At 46.7% G+C, this 18,014-nt stretch overlaps 2 protein-coding genes and 1 long non-coding RNA gene across 5 annotated transcripts in view; 1 reads left to right on the top strand and 2 right to left on the bottom strand.

Moving 5' to 3' along the window:
* The window catches only part of LOC118526364 (uncharacterized), a 37,546-nt gene extending 33,916 nt beyond the window's left edge, over positions 1–3,630 (bottom strand). For all 3 annotated transcript variants that reach the window (XR_013442267.1, XR_013442268.1, XM_078057774.1), the window contains exons 1-2: positions 2,776–3,630; positions 1,227–1,402 (exon numbers count right to left, since the gene is read on the bottom strand). The gene's annotated coding sequence lies outside the window, so the exon portion shown is untranslated. The remainder of the gene's footprint in view (positions 1–1,226; positions 1,403–2,775) is intronic.
* Positions 3,631–5,048: 1,418 nt separating this feature from the next.
* SNX32 (sorting nexin 32) lies at positions 5,049–17,230 on the top strand. Its single transcript, XM_036077605.2, has 13 exons — positions 5,049–5,197; positions 12,864–12,968; positions 13,351–13,461; positions 13,607–13,728; positions 13,915–14,038; positions 14,202–14,306; positions 14,500–14,605; positions 14,790–14,865; positions 15,136–15,175; positions 15,952–16,038; positions 16,157–16,316; positions 16,397–16,482; positions 16,818–17,230. The coding sequence occupies exons 1-13, from the start codon at positions 5,162–5,164 to the stop codon at positions 16,869–16,871; spliced, it is 1,212 nt and encodes a 403-aa protein (XP_035933498.1). The 5' UTR covers positions 5,049–5,161; the 3' UTR covers positions 16,872–17,230.
* LOC118526379 (uncharacterized) lies at positions 6,003–12,868 on the bottom strand. The gene is made up of 2 exons (XR_004912574.2): positions 7,301–12,868; positions 6,003–6,256 (listed from the first exon to the last, which is right to left on the bottom strand). It is a non-coding gene; the product is annotated as an uncharacterized LOC118526379 (long non-coding RNA).
* Positions 17,231–18,014: the final 784 nt, after the last annotated feature.

The raw sequence follows: 18,014 nt of genomic DNA, 5'->3' as shown, positions 1-18,014 counted from the left end.
TTAAGAATTCAATTAAAAACAATCAAAATGTAATGGAGGAGACTTTTTGTCAAACATGGCAGATTGAACACATACATGTGTTTATCTCCAAACCCCATCAAGATGAAAATAAAAGGATAAATACAATATAAAACAATAAAGAATGAAGACCATCAATTAACAAGCCCCATCTGTGCACACAGAGTAAGATCAAATATTTTAGGAAAACCTCCAACACACACACATACACACACACCAGCAAAGGGGGAGGAGAATTCAGAGGAAATAATATGAAAAGCAGAACACTTAAAAACAGAAAAATTCTTCCTTGGAGATCTAAGAGAACATGTACACAAAACAAAAAACAGAGGTGCTATATAAAAAAAAAAAAAAGAAGCAAAAAAAAAAAGAAGCAATCAATGAACAAGAGTTGAAATTAAAAAAAAAAAAACTCAATAGAAAGGATAACAAGATAAAATTAATGAAATTGTCCAGAGAGTAGAATAAAAAAAAGGACAAAAGTAGAAAAAAGATAAGAGCTCTAACTCAGGCTCCAATGTCCTGTAGTAGAACCATAGAAAATAGAAGGAGAGGGACGCCTGGGTGGCTCAGTCAGTTAAGCGTCTGCCTTTGACTCAGGTCATGATCCCAGGGTCCTGGGATCGAGTCCCGCATCGGGCTCCCTGCTCTACGGGGAGCCTGCTTCTCCCTCTGTCTCTGTCTCTCATGAATGGATAAATAAAATCTTTAAAAAAGAAAAAAAAGAATCTTAAAAAAGAGAAAGAAAACAGAAGGAGAGGGCAGGGTGAGCCATTAGAGTAGTAGAAAACAGGTAATTTATATAGGTCATATCCACAGAATAAAAAAATTTTTTTAAGAACAAAACTGCAATTATAAACAGCAACACTCAGAAGTTAGAAAAGAGTGGGGCAATGCCTTTACAATTCTTTTTTTTTTTTTAAGATTTTATTTGACAGAGAGAGAGAGCACAAGTAGGCAGAGAGGCAGGCAGAGGGAGAGGGAGAAGCAGGCTCCCTGCTGAGCAGAGAGCCCAAAGCGGGGCTCGATCCCAGGACCCTGGGATCATGACCTGAGCCAAAGGCAGACTCTTAACCGACTTAGCCACCATGGCGCCCCTGCCTTTACAATTCTAAGGGAAAAATATTTCCAACCTCGAGCCTCGTAGCTCTTCATCCCCATTCCCTCCTCGCAGACTCAGATGCTCTCCCTTCCTGTCTCATATTTACCCCTTCAACGTCAATAATGTTATGCTTGGCTCTAATTTATCCTCTTCGACTTGCAATAAATCCATCAAATATGAGAGAAGAATCAATATTTTCAGGCAGATAAGCTGTCACAAAGTTCACCTCCCATGATCTCTTTCTTTGGAAGCTATTAGATGATGTGGTTGGCCAAAATGAGGCTGTAAAACAAGAAAGAGGGAGAAGATCTAAGATCCAGGCAGTAGGAGATCCAACACAAAGAAACAGAAAGACGCGTTAAGAAGCCCAGGAAAGCAGCAATGGGGCAAACCTAGAACGCAGCCACTCTACATCAGACCCAGAGGATAAAGGACTCAAAGAAGGAAATTGCCAGGGAAAAAATGAAATTGGTGAATTATCATTAGGTCTGACTACATGAACAAAAAATATGGCATGGGGTTTACAGATCTTTTGGAGGCTTTGGGGAAAATCAGCAAAGGGTATGTATAAAACAACTAAAAAACATGAGCCTATTATAAATCTGTGTCATGATATTTGTGATATGATGAAGTTTCTACTCCTCAGAAATATTACAGACTTTTTTTTTTTAAGATTTATTTATTTGACAGAGAGAGAGAGCACAAATGGGGAGAGCTACAGAGGGAGAGGAAGAAGCAGGCTCCCCACTGAGTAGAGAGCCCGACGTGGGGCTCCATCCCAGGAGCCTGGGATCATGACCCGAGCTGAAGGCAGACACTTAACTGACTGAGCCACCCAGGCGCCCCAATATTATAGACTTTAAAAAGTACATGGGGGAGGGGCGCCTGGGTGGCTTGGTCGGTTGAGTGTCTGACTGTCGGTTTCAGCTCAAGTCATGATCTCAGGGTAGTGAGATCGAGCACTGCAATGGGCTCCACACTGGGTGTGAAGCCTGCTTAAGATTCTCTCCCTCTCCCTCTGCCCCCCACCGCCACTCTCTCTCCCCTCCCAAAAAAAGGTATATGGAGGGAAAAGGGTGAAATATTTCTTTCATCCAAACTATCCATGGCTGCTTTTTTCCACCTCCTATATCCCTATCGAAGAGACAAACAGGATCTAAGAGCCTAAGTTTTGACGTTGATGTCTTGACAGTAGGCACTCAGGGAGTCTTCTCTCTTCCCTGGGATGAGAGTAGATGATGGATGGCATATGGAAGTCATAGGAGAAAGCCCCTAAGGAGACTGACACAAGGGGAAAAGTCCACGTGATTAGATGAATAACCAAGTCAAAGATGGAAACAGTAATAACACAAACAGTTGAGGTAACTTCATATCAAGTCTGAGCAACTCAAATTTGATGTGTGGAGGTGAGGGAAACCCAAGGAAATGGTGATCATGGTGAAGCGAGCCCAGCATTATTCCAGCTATATTTGGAGGCTAGTTAGAGGATAGATCCATGAGGATGGCCTTGGTCCAGATGTATAGGGCCCCGCGAGAGGCCTGTCCCATTCGATTGTAAAATTGGCTTACATGGGAGAGGGGCGTACAGAGAGAGTAAAGGAAATAACTTTAAAACCCAACAAACATAATCATTATGATGGGATTTGACTTCTTACCTTTTTTCTTCACTTCTTTCTTTTCTCTTGCTTGTGTCACTTTGGAGCCCCTCATTCCTCTTCAGGATCCTCTCAGAAGTTTTCTTTCCTCGCTCCAGCTTGCATCTTCCTTCACAACCTTCATTATCTACCCTTTATCCTGCTGTAATTCCCCATTTTTCTCACTATGCATTCTTCTCTAACTTATAAACCAACCACACATTAAACTAAATCCTCTAGCCCCTCCCAAATCCATTTCTCAAACATTTCCCAACAAGCCCTTCAGTCACAGCTCTTCTCCAAGAAAAAAATCTCCACCTTTCCTCGACATAGCAACACATTATCAGATCCTTTCTATCTCCTCAAAATGTTCCCATTTCCCTCCTTCTCATTCTTCTTCATTTCCTTTGGCCCTAGCCTCCACCTTCATCCTTGCAAATTCTTCATCCCCATGCTCTCCTTACCTCTCTCATATTTACCTCTTCAGGGTCAATAATGCTCTGCTTGGCTCTAATTTCTCCTCCTTGACTTGCAACACCCTCTATCTGCCTCTCTTTCCTTCATTAGCTTCAGTCCTTCATCTGCCTCATTCACCATTACCTTCATCTATAACCTCTTTCTCTTCCATAGAAACAGATTCATCAGCAATATCATTCACTCCACCCAAGACATCCTCAACTCCCACTGCTTCCTCAGTCCCTTCTAGCTCTTCATCACTTCCTTCCACCTTTTCAAAAGGATTTTCCATCTCAGCACCAGGAACTTTAATCCATTTTTCATCACCAGTAACTTCTACCATTCTTTCAGTTGTCTCTTCAGTTATGCTCTCCATTCCTGAACCCTCTAGCTTCTCTGCACTTGACTGCAGTTTATCTCCAGTGGATCTCAAATCCTCTCCACTACTTCTCAGCTTCTCTCCCCTGGATCCCCCCTTCTCTCCACTTGACCTCAGGTTCTCTTCACTCAGACTCAGCTTCTCACCACTTGATGTCAGCTTCTCTCCACTTGACCTCAGCTTTTCTCTACTTGACCTCAGCTTTTCTCCACTCGATCTCAGCTTCTCTCCACTCAGCTGCTCTCCACTTGACCTCAACTTCTCTCCACTCAGCTGCTCTCCACTTGACCTCAACTTCTCTCCACTTGACCTCAGTTTCTCTCCACTCAGCTTCTCTCCACTCAGCTTCTCTCCACTTGACCTCAGCTCCTCCTCATTCTGCCCTCGTGTATGTGGTCTGGATCTCAAGTCCTCTCCTCTGGTCCCCACCCCAGTAAATTTCAACCTCTCTTTAAAACCAGACCCCCTCCTAGACCCTGCTGTAGTCCCTGCACTCTCGGATTCAACGCCTATTTTGTCTCTAATTTCTTGCTTTCCCCCCATCTCCTTTGGGCTGTTTTCCCCCAAACCTGCTGAAGCCCATAATGCACTTGCTACACTGTGCAGTAGCTTCACATCCATCCTTTCCTGACTTTGGCCTGACTTCGCTTTCAAGACCATTTTTTCCACATCTTCTCGTCCCCAGTACTCAGAGTTCAGCTTTGGGTCGCACATCCTAGGCTTTTGTGTATTTCTATCCAGGAGCTCCATTCTCTTCCCGATCACAATGAGCCCGTTCCAGGGCACCCACAATTTTTCTCGCAGCATCTGTGCCCCTCTGCTCCCCGGGTCCAGGTGCGACCACCCGTGGACCCGGGCCTGGACTCGGGCGCCCTGGCCGCAGGCCTTACGGCGCCTCCTCACGGCTCTGTGCGCCTTACCCCGCAGATCCCTCATGCCCCAGAGCGAAAATTCTAACGGAACCCCTTTCTCCACAGACACTGACCCTCACCCTTATCCCTCGTCCACCATCCCACCCCTCCTCCCCATTCCCCCACCCCACCCCGCCCTACCCTCCCACCCTGCCCCCTGCCCACTGGCCCGCCGCCTCGCCCACCGCCTCGGAGGGCGCGCGACCTGGCTAGTGCGCACGCGCAGACCGCGCGAAGCGGTTGGAAGGCACGGCCCGGAGTTGCGGCAGGCGACAGACTGCCAGCCCGGGGGCAGGGGCTGACGTGGCTCGAGACCTCAGTAACCCCAGAACCCCCGACCCCAGCCCCCATGCTGTCGCCCGTTCCCGACCCTGGGTTACGCGCTTCCCCTTAAAAGCTGGGGCCAAGCAAAGGAACGACAGGCGTTGCAGCCAATGGTGTCGCTCATGGTGAACCTGGTACCCAATCAAAAGGCGCAGCTGCGAAGGAACGGGTGGGAACCACGCCTGATTCCAGGTGACTCCTAGCAGGGAGGGGAGAGTGTCTCCGTCAGCCGGTAGGGTCGCGTGCCTCGGGCGAGTTACCGGGGACGAAGCTGCGGGAGCGCGCGGGCAGCGGCCCGCCGCGGAATACTTGTGTGCTGCGGCCAAGAAGAAGGGTGATGGAGGGGCGTCAAGAGGCTGGGAAGGAGAGCAAGGTAAAGAAAGGATGCAAACCCCCTCCCAACCTTCACCTCACTCCATGATACCCAGTGATGCCCAATCAGGGAGTGGGGCGTGTGTGCGTGTGTTCGCGCGCACGCGTGAGCTAGAGAGACCTGAGCAAGGGGGTAAGGGGGTGGGGCGCCTCTGTGGCACCTGCATGGGGCTTGATGAGGATGCCAAAGGAGGCAGGGTTTATCTTTGCCCTGACAGATGGAAAGGGACCTGTCACTGCCACTCCTCCCCTCCCCAAGACCAACTCACGATTCTGGCCTAATGGGGAAGAAGAGGAAGGAGGGATGTTAGGGATTGAGAAGAGGATGGAGTACCTTCTCCTTTGCCAAGGAGGGAGGAATCCAGTTCAGCACTAATGGCTTCATTTGTGTACCTGTGTTCATACAATCATAAGATCATTAATTCTTCACTCTTTCCTCTTGATTTCATTCAACAAATAGTTATTGAGCATCATTGGGCTCACAGAGGTGCACACTTTTGAGCATTGGAGGCATGTGCATAGTGGGCTGTGGCTGAGGACAAGGATGGAGTAGCTGTGGTCCATCCTTGAAGTTCCATCTCTCTCAAGCAGTTACCAAACAGTACAGGTTAAAGCAGAGATACTAAGGTAGCAGGAGGGAGACAGGAGAGTTAGGGGCCCCTTGTACCAATGAGCCAGATTGTGTGTGTTGGGGGGGTTGCAGTTGGACAAAGGGGAAGGCTGCCTGGGGATGTCAGAGAAGCCAAGTGAGGAGTTTGGAGAGTTGAGAGGGGCTGAGAGACACAAAGTATAGAGCAGAAAATATCTGTTTCAATGTTTATGTTCATATTCATGGCTAAATCAGTTAATATATGTAAAATGCTTAGGTTAGTACCTGGCATATAGGAAGCTCAAGTATGTGTTAGCTATTTTGTTGTTGTTGTTACTGTTATCATATGGGATGTATACTGGGCCATCAAACTGATGGGTCCATTCCCAAACTTTGTAGGTGCCAGGCTCTCTCAAAGTCCAGTATTAGAGCCTGTCCTCTAGAGTAAGCATCGCCTTCTCCAAGATTCTCCTTTAAATAGAAAGAAATGAAAAGAATACTAAATGAAGATGTAAATAAAAATATAATAGAAGAGAAAATGAAATAATATAAAAATACTTGACTAATCTAACAGAAGGCAAGGGAAAAAGAATAAAGCAACAAAAAAACAGATGAGAAAAAGAAAAAAAAAAAACCAAAAAGCAAGATGGTAGGTTTATAGCTTATGTCAGTAATTACAGTAATTATGAATAGACCAAACCCTCCAATTAAAAACATATTCAGGGGGTGCCTGGCTGCCTCAGTTGGTAGAACATGCAACTCTTGATCTCAGGGTTGAGACTTTGAGCCCCACCTTGAGTGTAAGGTTACTTAAAAAAAAATTGAGACTGGATTTTTTTTTTCAGATTGGATTTTTTTTAAGTAGGCTTCATGCCCAGCATGGAACCCAACAAGGCGCTTGAACTCACAACCCCAGATCAAGACCTGAGCTGAGACCAAGATTCTGACACCTAACCAACTGAGCCACCCAGGCACCCCTCAGATTGGATTTTTAAAGACAACTATATTCTGTCAAATGACACATACTTTAGGGGCTCAGCAGGGAGTCTGTTGAGATTCTCTCTCCTCTCCCTTGCACCACCCCTGCCTCTCATTCTCTCTCTCTCTTTCTCTCTCTCACACACACACACATATACTCTCTCTAGAATAAATAAATAAATAAATCCTTTTTTTTTTTTTTTAAGAGACATATTTTAACTGTAAGGACACAAAAAGAATGCTAACCAAAAGAATGATGGCATAATTACATTAATTTCAGACAAAGTAGACTGTAAGACAAGAAGTATTACTAGAAATAAAGAGGGACATTTTATAATGATTAAAGAGTCAATTCAACAGGAAGATAAAACAGTCCTAAATTTATATGCAACGAATAGCATCATTTCAAAATATGCAAAGTAAAAGATTACAGAATTAAAAGCAGAAATAGACAAACTCACAATTAGAGGTTTAACACACTCTCTCAACAAGCCCCCTGCCCCAAAATCAAGTAAGGATTTTGAAGATTTAAAATACCATGATTAGGGGTGCCTGGGTGGCTCTTTCGGTTAAGCGTCTGCCTTCGGCTCAGGTCATGACCCAGGGTCCTGGGATTGAGCCCCATATCGGGCTCCTTGCTCAGTGGGGAGCCTGCTTCTCCCTCTCCCTCTGCCTACCGCTCTGCCTACTTGTGCTCTCTCTCTCTGTCAAATAAATAAATAAAATACCATGATTAATCAACTTGATCTAATTGGTTTAATTAGAGCTCTGTACCCAACAACTGCAGGTAACACATTCTTTTCAAGTGCCACTTGAAACATTTACCAAAATACATTATATGTTGGGCTATAATGCAATATCAACAAGTTTTGAAACATTGAAATCATAGAATGAGATCTCTGTCCCATTAGAATTAACAGGGAATCAAAACAAAAAGATAACTAGATTCCAAAATATTTGGAAAGTAAGCAACATGCTTCTAAGTAATTCATAGGTCAAAGAAATTAAATGAAAATTAGAAAAAATTTTAAAGAAATGATTTTGAAAATATGATATATCAAAACTGGAGATGCAGCTAAAGAAGTACCCAGGGGGAAACTTACACCTCCAAATGCATATTTCAGAAAAAAAGAAAGGTTGAAAAAAGTCAATGATCTACATTTCTTTTTTGTTGTTTTTTAAAGATTTTATTTGTTTATTCATCAGAGAGAGAGGACAAGCAGGGGGAGTGGCAGGCAGAGTGAGAAGCAGGCTCCCCTCTGAGCAAGGAGCCCAATGTGGGACTCGATCCCAGGACCCCAGGATCATGACCTGACCTGAAGGCAGATGCTTAACCAACTGAGGCACCCAGGGGCCCCAGTGATCTACATTTCAATATCAAGAAACTAGAAAAAGAAGAACAATTTAAACCCCAAGAAAGTAAAAGGAAGGAAATAATAAAGAGCAGAAATCAATTAATAGAAGGTAAATATACAAATATAGAAATTCAAGAATGCCCAAAATAGTTTTTTGAAAATACTAAAAAATTAATAAGCATCTAGCAAGACTGATAAAAGAGAGAAAGAGAGAGCAAGAGGGAGACTGAGAGGGAGGAAGGGAGAAAATATTAATTACCAATATCAGGAATGATAAAGTGCACATTGATAGAGATGTTTCAGTCATTAAAGAGATATTAAGAGAGGGGGCCTGGGTGGCTCAGTTGGTTAAGTGACTGCCTTCCGCTCGGGTCATGATCCTGGAGTCCCGGGATCGAGTTCCGCATCGGGCTCCCTGCTTAGCGGGGGTCTGCTTCTCCCTCTGACCCTCCCCCCTCTCATGCTCTCTCTCTCTCTCTCAAATAAATAAATAAAATCTTAAAAAAAAAAAAGATAATAAGAGGGGCACCTGGGTGGCGCAGTCGGTTAAGTGTCTGCCTTTGGCTCAGGTCATGATCCCGGTGTGCTGGGATCGAGCCCCACATCGGGCTCCCTGCTCAGTGGGGATTCTGCTTCTCCGTTAGCCTCTGCCCCTGCCCCCGCTCATGCTTTCTCTCTCTCTCTCTCAAATAAATAAATAAAATATTAATAAATAAATAAAAATAAAAGAATTTAAGAACAAGCTTAGGCCAACAAATGAGAGAATTTAAACAAAATGGACAAACTACTTGAAAAATGCAACTTACCAAACCTGAAATAAGAAGTAGAAAATCTCAATAGTCCTATGTCTATTATAGGAAGTAAATCTATAATTAAAAACTTTTCCAAAAATACCTAAGCAATATAATTTCACATATGAATTCTTAGAAGCATTAAAGGAAAACTAATACCATTCTCATATAAGTTATTCCAAAAACAGAAATAGAAGGCACAATTCCAACTTATTTCAGGAGGACAATATAACCTTGATACAAAAACCTGTCAAGAGGAAGTAGATGATGGTGATGGTTGCACAACACTGTGAATATACTTAATATCAATAAACTGTACACTTTAAAATGGTTAAAATGGTAAATTTTGTGATATGCATATTTTACCACAAAATATCCTGTCAAAAACATTCAAAGAAAGGAAAAAACACAGGTTAATCTCTCTTGTGAACGTAAATGGAAAAATCACAAATAAAATATTATCAAGTTGAATAAGCAATATATAAAAACATAATACTTCAGGGCACCTGGGTAGGTCAGTTGGTTAAGCGTCCAACTCCTGATTTCAGCTTAGGTTATGACCTCAGGGTGGTGGCACTGAGCCCTGCATTGGGCTCCACACTCAGTGCAGAGTCTGCTTGTCCCTCTCCCTCTGCCCCCCACTGCCTGATCACTTGCTTGCATGCTCATTCTCACTCTCTCAAGTAAATAAATAAATAAAACCTTTAAAAAAAATAAAAACTAAAAAACAAAAAGATAATACTTCATGATGAAGGCCTTATTCCAGGAATGCAGGGTGGTTCAGTATTTGAAAATCAATCAGGGGCACCTGGGTGGCTCAGATGGTTAAGTGTCTGCCTTTGGCTCGGGTCATGATCCCAGGGTCCTGGGATCGAGCCCCACATCGGGCTTCTGGCTCAGCGAGGAGCCTGCTTCTCCCTCTCCCTCTGCCTCTCTCCCTGCTCATGCTCTCTCTCTCTCTCTGTATCTCTGTGTCTCAGATGAATAAATAAAAAAATCTTAAAAAAAAAAAAGAAAATCAATCAATGAAATTTGGGACATTACAGAATAACAGGAAAACCCACTTGATATCTCAATAAAGGGAGGAAACATTGATAAAAATCAGCACTCTTACCAAACTAGGCATAGAAGAGAGTCTCATTAATCTGATTCAGAATTAATCATCTTTAGGATTACATTTTGAATGTACCTTCTGAGATCAGGGACAAGGATTTCCTTTTTCACCATGTCACCACTTCTGCATTGTGCTAGAGTTTCTAGCAAGTGCAATAAGGCAAGAAAAAGTAAAAGGTATAAAGGTTGGAAAGGAAAAACTAAAACTGTCATTATTTTATATTATAGGATTGTATATGGAGGAAATCCAAAATAATCTACAAACTATTAAAAGTAGTAAGTAAAGGGCGCCTGGGTGGCTCAGTTGGTTAAGCGATTGCCTTCAGCTCAGGTCATGATCCTGGAGTCCCTGGATCGAGTTCCGCATCGGGCTCCCTGCTCCACAGAGAGTCTGCTTCTCCCTCTGACCCTCCCCCCTCTCATGTGCTCTCTCTCTCATTCTCTCTCTCTCAAATAAATAAATAAAATCTTAAAAAAAAAAAAGCAGTAAGTAAATATAGCAAGGTTCTTGGACACAAAGTAAATATATAAAAATCAATTGTGTGTTTCTACATACTAGCAACAAATAACTAGGGAATTAAATTTTTAAAAATATTTCAAATAGCAACAATAAAAAATCATAAAATATTTAGGAATAAATCTAACAAAGATGTGCAAAACCTTTACAGAGAACACTACAAAACATTACTGAGAAACATTAAAGAAGATCTAAATAATTGGAAAGATATTTCATGTTGATGGATTGGAAGATTCAAAATTGTAAGAATGTCTATCCTTCCCAAATTGATCTATAGATTCAATTTAATCTCAATCAAAATCCCAGCAAGTTTTTTGGGTGTAAATTAACAAGCTGAGTCTATAATTTATATGGAAATGCAAAGATCTATAATAGCCAAAATGATTTTGAAAAAGAACAAAGTTGTTAATTCTATCTGATTTCAAGTTTGTCAATTATAGTAATCAAGACAGTGTGATATATCAAAAATACAGACATATGGATCAGTGGAAGAGGATAGATAGTACAGAATTGCTAACACTTACGAAGTCAATTTATTTTCTACCAAGATGTGCACCAAAGCAAATCAATACTCAAAAGATAGTCTTTTTTAAACAAATAGTGCTAAAATAACTGGCTATTATATGGCAAAAATGAGTCATAACCTATACCTTACACTGTTTACAAAATGAAGTGAAGGTGGATCATAGACCTAAATATAAAAGCTTAAACTATTAATTTCTAGAAGAAAAAAAAATAGAATATCTTCATGACCTGGGGGTAGGCAAAATTTTCTTCAGGAGTACACAAAAATCCTTAATCACAAAAGAAAAGACTGACATATTGGAGCTTGTAAAATTATAGGTCATTAAAAGAGTGAAAAGGCAACCCAAAGAGTAGGAGATATTGGCAACAGATATAACTGACAAAGGACTTGTCTCCAGGGTATATAAAGAGTCCCTACAAATTAATAAGAAAAAGACAATCTGATTTTTAAAAGAGGAGGGGAGGGGAAGGGAGGAGCAAAAGACTTGAATAGGCACTTTACAAAAGATCTCCAAGTGGGCAATAGACACATAAAATGGTGTTAAACATCATTCCTCACCAGGGAATACAAGTTAAAGCTACAGTGCTCAATTACCATGCCCCCACCAGTATGGCTAAGATAAAAAGGACTAACAATTCCAGTATTGGCAAGGATGTGGTGCAACTGGAATTTTCATACAATACTGGCAGGAGTATAAATTTGTACAATCACCTTGAAAAACTGGCAGTGTCTACAAAAGCATTTAAACACATGCCTACCCTATAAAAGACATATGCAAGAATGTTCATGGCAGCTTTATCCAAAATAGGCCAATCTTGAAATAATCTAAATGACTACCAACAGTAGAATAGATACATAAGCTATGATGTATTCATATGGAATACTACATAGCAATGAAAGAGAATTCCTGCTGCACTCAACAACATAGATGGGTCTCACTGAAGACCATGGACACAAGAGTGTATATACTGTGTAATTGCACTCCCATGAAGTTTTAAGTCCAGGTAAAAATAATCTGTGGTGATAGCAGTCAGAATAGTTGTCCATAGTTGTGCCAAATGTGTGCCAAAGCCTGTGAGAGAGAGTGAGGGGAAGTGAGCCATGGGCAGGTGCCAGTTTATATATTGGTGAGCAACGCTTGAAGGTACAGTGGCTTCTTCCCTTCACTTGGCACAGTGGTATAGACAGGGTAGGTGTTCAATAACCGTGTGTTGAAAAGCTCAATGCAAGAACGAACTCGTAGTTTGGTGCCTCACGGATCTTTTCACTTAGAGAAACGCATGTGCTTTGCCCACAAGCCAATGCCTCTTGGCACTAAACACGGTGAATAGAATGGTTTCAGGAACCCCTCAAAAGGGGTGAGAGCTTCTTATCTAGCTCACTCTAGGCTCTAGTGAAAGGGTGCCTGAAGTAACCAGCTGGGGAAGAGGTGAGCTGGTAGCTGAGAAAGTACTTGGGGTTTGGAATTTGAGAAACTGGGTTCAAATCTGGCCCCGCCACTTTGCAGCTGTGTGATTTTGGACAACTTATCTCACCTCTCTGGTGGTCTCAGTTTCCATATCTATAAAGCGGGGAGAAGTCGGCCTGCTTCTGAGGATGGAAGTGTGGGAAAGTGTTGTAGTAATTGTAAAGCCCTGAGCAGTGATTTATCAGGATCCCTCTAGGGGTAGCTGGTGACCCCAGGGCATTGAAGAAGCAATGCTGCTGAGGTGGGCTTTGCAGGAGGACCTGAAGTCTGCGGTGAGGATGCGGTCAGGGGCTGTGGTCAGTCATGTCAGAGACCTCCCCTCCCCAACAGCCCTCCTCCGTATCAGTGGACCTGCAGGGAGACAGCTCCTTACAGGTGGAGATCTCTGATGCAGTGAGCGAGCGGGACAAGGTGAAATTCACCGTTCAAACCAAGGTGAGGCTGCCAGGGGAACGAGAGGGCAGTTCAGGAGGCTGCCTCAGGAGGCTTCAGGAGCTTGAGGAGCCTGCTTCCCCCAGCCTCGCTTGCCTGGGGCTTGGGGGGCAGATGCCAACATCGACTTTGGGCCCTGCTCCTCAACCTGACTCCTGCCCCCTGCCTCTCCGAGAAAGCAAGCATCGATTGTTTGCCGAGTCCTAGCCATGCCCTGTCCATCATCCTGACAGAAATCATAGACACCTGAGTCACCAAGGCCCACCTTGGGCCTCACCTGGGATGTGGGACTGGGGAAGCCCCAAAGCGGGTGCCCAGGATGCTTGGTGGGTGCAGGATTTGGGAGGGGAGGAGAGATACCTCAGACAGGCTTCCCGACTTCCAGAGCTGCCTCCCTCACTTCGCCCAGACGGAGTTCTCAGTCGTGCGACAGCATGAGGAGTTCATCTGGCTACATGACGCCTATGTGGAAAATGAGGAGTACGCCGGCCTCATTGTGAGGAAGGGCCGGGCGGGCTGGGGCTGTGAGGGTCAGGCCTGGGTGCTTGGGCGGGGATGGAAGGCTGGGCGACACTTCTGGGTGTGGGTGATGGCCTTCTCAGCAACGAGAGGCCTGCCAGCTCTGTCCCTCCTTTGAGCAGATCCCCCCAGCCCCTCCAAGGCCAGACTTTGAGGCTTCAAGGGAAAAGCTGCAGAAGTTGGGTGAGGGTGACAGCTCCATCACGCGGGAAGAGTTTGCCAAAATGAAGCAGGAGCTGGAAGCGTGAGTGCTACTTCCTTTCCTTGTCTATGATGAAGCTCCAAGCCCACCCCCGTCCTGAGAGTCCCAGGATTTCATCACCTATGGTTAGTTAGAGACCCTGACCTCTGACCTCAGGGCTTCTGAGGGGAAGGGGGCAGGATAATCGGAGCCAAGGAGGGCCCATGAGCTGCCTGCCATTTTCCGCAGGGAGTACCTGGCCATCTTTAAGAAGACAGTTGCAATGCATGAGGTCTTTCTGCAGCGCCTGGCGGCCCACCCTACCCTGCGTCGAGACCACAACTTCTTTGTCTTTTTGGAATATGGCCAGGATGTGAGCTGGGCCAGAGCACACCCTTGGGTCACCCTTGGGGATAGGGGGCAGGGCGCTAGGTGGGCTCAAGCCTCCGTCTCATCAGCTCCAAGAGTGACATGAGCCTGGGGTGGGAGGTGCGAATGCCCACCCCAACACCATGCTCTCCCCCTGTGTGCTTCAGCTGAGTGTCCGAGGAAAGAACAGGAAGGAGCTTCTTGGGGGATTTCTGAGGAATATTGTGAAGTCTGCAGATGAAGCCCTTATCACCAGCATGTCAGGGCTAAAGGTGACCCCTGGGACCCCTCTGTGGATTTAACCCAGGGCCTCAAGTCCACAGCAAACATTGAGGCCCAGGGTGGCTGTGGGAGGGAAACCACTGGTGGGGCATGGCCTAGAGGGAAATTGTGCTGCCCCTGCGTGTCCATGGCCGCCATGTCCCTGTTGACTCAGTGTAAGTGGCTCCTGTCTGGCTCCCTTAGGAGGTGGATGACTTCTTCGAGCATGAGAGGACCTTCCTGCTGGAGTACCACACCCGCATCCGGGATGCCTGCCTGCGGGCAGACCGTGTCATGCACTCCCACAAGTGTACGCAGGGCCCAAGGGGCCCTGGGTTCCCTGCCCCTTCTCCCCGGCATTCCTACTCAGCATTCCTACTCCCTGTGGGGAGAGTAGAGCAAGAAATGCCCTGTGTCTCTCCATGACACAAACACCGGGGGTGGGGCTTGATGTGCAGACCAAGGGGGTCTGATGAAGGGCTGTTCCCCAACAGGCCTGGCAGACGATTATATCCCTATCTCTGCTGCACTGAATAGTCTGGGAACACAGGAGGTCAACCAGCTAAAGACGTGAGGACTCCCTCTCACCCCTCCTGCCCCTGCCCTCCCCCCCCCCCCGCCTCTCTCTATGCCTGTAATACTGTGTCTGCCCATGAGGAGTCACTGTGGAAATGTACCATCAGCTGTAGGTGGGAGGTGAAGTTCCTGCTGGGATTTGGTAAAGAGCAGAGGGAGATTTCCCCACTGCAGGGCATTAGGGACAGCAGCGCTAAGGGCAGGGAGGCTTTAAGCAACACCCTCTCAAGACCCCTGCCCTAACTCTCCCCCACTGCCTCCTAGGAGTTTCCTCAAATTGGCAGAACTCTTTGAACGACTAAGGGTGAGTCCTGCCTTCTGTATTGGAAGGGCACCCAATCAATGATCCTTTGCAGGGAAAAAATACCTCCTCCTGAAAGAGGAGAAAGCTCCAGGATCATTTTGGAACATTTGGTGATAACTTGGGCCCAGTTGAAACCCTGGACTCACCCTCAGTTAAACCCTAGTGAAATGAGATGGAGGGGGGACAGGGATCCAGCCAAGTGTGTGTGTGCAGTGATGGGGGCAGGGGTGGGAACCAGGCCTGGCAAGCCATTTACAAGGATGTGCCACGTGCCTCTGGCAGGCTGCACCACATTGCCAACATCCTGCCCCAGACACACACTTCCTGAACTCTTCTCCAAGAGTCACTGCAGTGTGCCAATCTTTCTAAAATGTCTGCTGGACTACCTCTCTTCTCAAGGACCTTCAGTGACCCTGCCCCTCCCAGAAACTACCCAAAGCACAAAGCCCAAAGTCCTTAGCTTACATTTTAGGTCTTTTGGAATCCAGCCACTGCCATCCAAATGCTCCCACTGACCTCACGGTTCCCTGAACACATACGAGGCTTGCACACCTGCAGAGCCTTTGGCTGTTGTCTGATTCCTAGTCAACCCCCAAGATCCAGGTCAGATGCCACTCCTCTGTCAAGTTTTCCTTGGCCTGCTCCCCTGAACATCAGGGTTTGACCTAGAGTGGTTATCAAGTGACTCTGTTGGATATTGAGATGAGCAGCAACACGCCAGCCCTTAGCAGCTCCTCTGCAAGCTCCCTCCCCAGCCTCCAAATTTCCTGATTCAGAAGCTGGAGGGCCGAGTGGCATCTGATGAGGACCTCAAGCTGTCAGACATGCTGAGATACTACATGCGAGACTCACAGGCAGCCAAGGTGAGCTATGGCCCCAGAACAAACTTCAGGGCTGGGGGACGGCAGGGCTGGAGCAACAGGGGAGGGCAGGCCGATGAGGCAATGGGCAACAGTGATCCCGCACCCCTGCTGGCCCCAGGACCTGCTGTACCGGCGGCTTCGAGCACTGGCTGACTATGAGAATGCCAACAAGGCCCTGGACAAGGCACGCACTAGGAACCGCGAGGTGCGGACTGCTGAGAGCCACCAGCAACAGTGCTGCCAACGCTTCGAACACCTCTCTGACTCAGCCAAGCAGGGTAAGCCCCATGGCCCCAGAGCCCCTGCCACTGGGCTGCCTACCCTGCCGGGGTCCCCATTTCTCCTCCCTCCTCTCCAGAGCTCATGGATTTCAAGTCCCGCCGTGTCTCCTCCTTCCGCAAGAACCTCATAGAGTTGGCAGAGCTGGAGCTCAAACATGCCAAGGTGAGCCCTCCACCCTCACTGCGCCCTCTTGCTGCCTCCCTGCCATCCACTCCCAGACCTCTAGGTTCTTACCAAGTACTGGCAAACATGTGTTGGGGGAAGGTGGTCTGGCAGCCCTGAGCAGCCCCCATTGACTTTCACGGTCATGTTCCATCTTGGACCAGGACTCTTCCCTTCTCATCACTAAGCCCTCAATAAATGGCAGCTATTATTGCTAAGGACAGGAATGCAAGAGGGAGGAGGGCAGGAGTTAATAGGTGTGGAAAGAACAGCACATTTTATCAGGCAGCAGGCTGGCAGTGGGTGGGGGACATCAAGACCTCTCTCCTCTGCAGGCCAGCACCCTGCTTCTGCGGAACACCCTTGTCGCCCTCAAGGGGGAGCCTTAGTGCAGCCAGAGCCCACTTCAGGGCCTTTAGTGGCAAGAGTCCCCCAGATTTCCCACCCCACGATACCACCTCCCCAACCACAGCAGCCACTAGCCATGCCCTGTGATCTCCCAGGGCAAGCCCAAGCCCCACTCCCACCCAAAAGTGCCAGGTCCTGCAAGAGAAAGCTAGGGCAACATGGGTACCATACTTGGGCCACAGGTAAGAACCCCAGCCTAGGGGAGGCCAGGAGCCTGGACCTCCCACCTCTCCTGGAGTCTCAAAGGCTGCCCCCAACCCTCTGCGCCTCCCGACCCCGCCAAAGCTCGTTTTGTCCCCAGCCTGTTCACAAATAAAAAGCCTGCTTTTTGTAGCCAGGAGGCCTGCTTGTCCTTACTTCCCACAGCTCCAGAGCCCACCAGGTGCACCTTTACCGGGCACTATGGACACCAGACCCTGTGCACCACCCCCTGCAGTGTCAAAAATAACTACCCTTCCTGCTTCCCACTTGGAGATACTGGCAAGCTCTGAAGAATTAAGGAACCACCTTTAACAACAGGCTTTTTTCCCCCCACAGTTCAGGTTGGGGTGTGTAATAAACCCTGCATTCACACCCTTAGGGTGAAATTTCTAGGATACCTTTACCTCCCAGGCAGGCAAAAACCCGAAGTACAGATTGGAGAGAGCCTGCAGCAATGCTGACAAAAGGCTTCGGGCTCTAGCCCACACCCTCTTGGTTAAACACAAGGAGGTGGGACCCAAGACACTTGGGTCTGAAGTCCTGGGCTCCACCTGGCTTGGCCCCACCCTGGACTCCAGTCACATCTACAGAAGGCCAAAGGCTCACTGGCTTCTGACTCACAGCAGCCACTGGACCCGACCCTCATAGATGAGTCAGCCATCCATGAAAGAAGGCAGAGAAAAACCAGAGAACCTTGAAGACAGAACAGCTCAAGAAGCGCTTTGTAACTTGCAATCTCACAGCCCACACTAGGCAGGCCTGAGCATGGGGTTGGAGAATAGGCCTCACTGCCCAGCTGCCCACCCGGGTAAGAGGCTACAGGAGAGAGAGTTCAGGCACAAAGCGCCTTCTGCCCAAAGGGCTCCTGCAGCTGGCAGGACACCCCCCAGTCCAGCTAACTCCCCAGCGGTCAGTTTGGGCCC

Source organism: Halichoerus grypus, chromosome 11, assembly GCF_964656455.1.
Source record: "Halichoerus grypus chromosome 11, mHalGry1.hap1.1, whole genome shotgun sequence".
Taxonomy (NCBI): domain Eukaryota; kingdom Metazoa; phylum Chordata; class Mammalia; order Carnivora; family Phocidae; genus Halichoerus; species Halichoerus grypus.
This window is presented reverse-complemented; position numbering and strand designations above follow the sequence as displayed.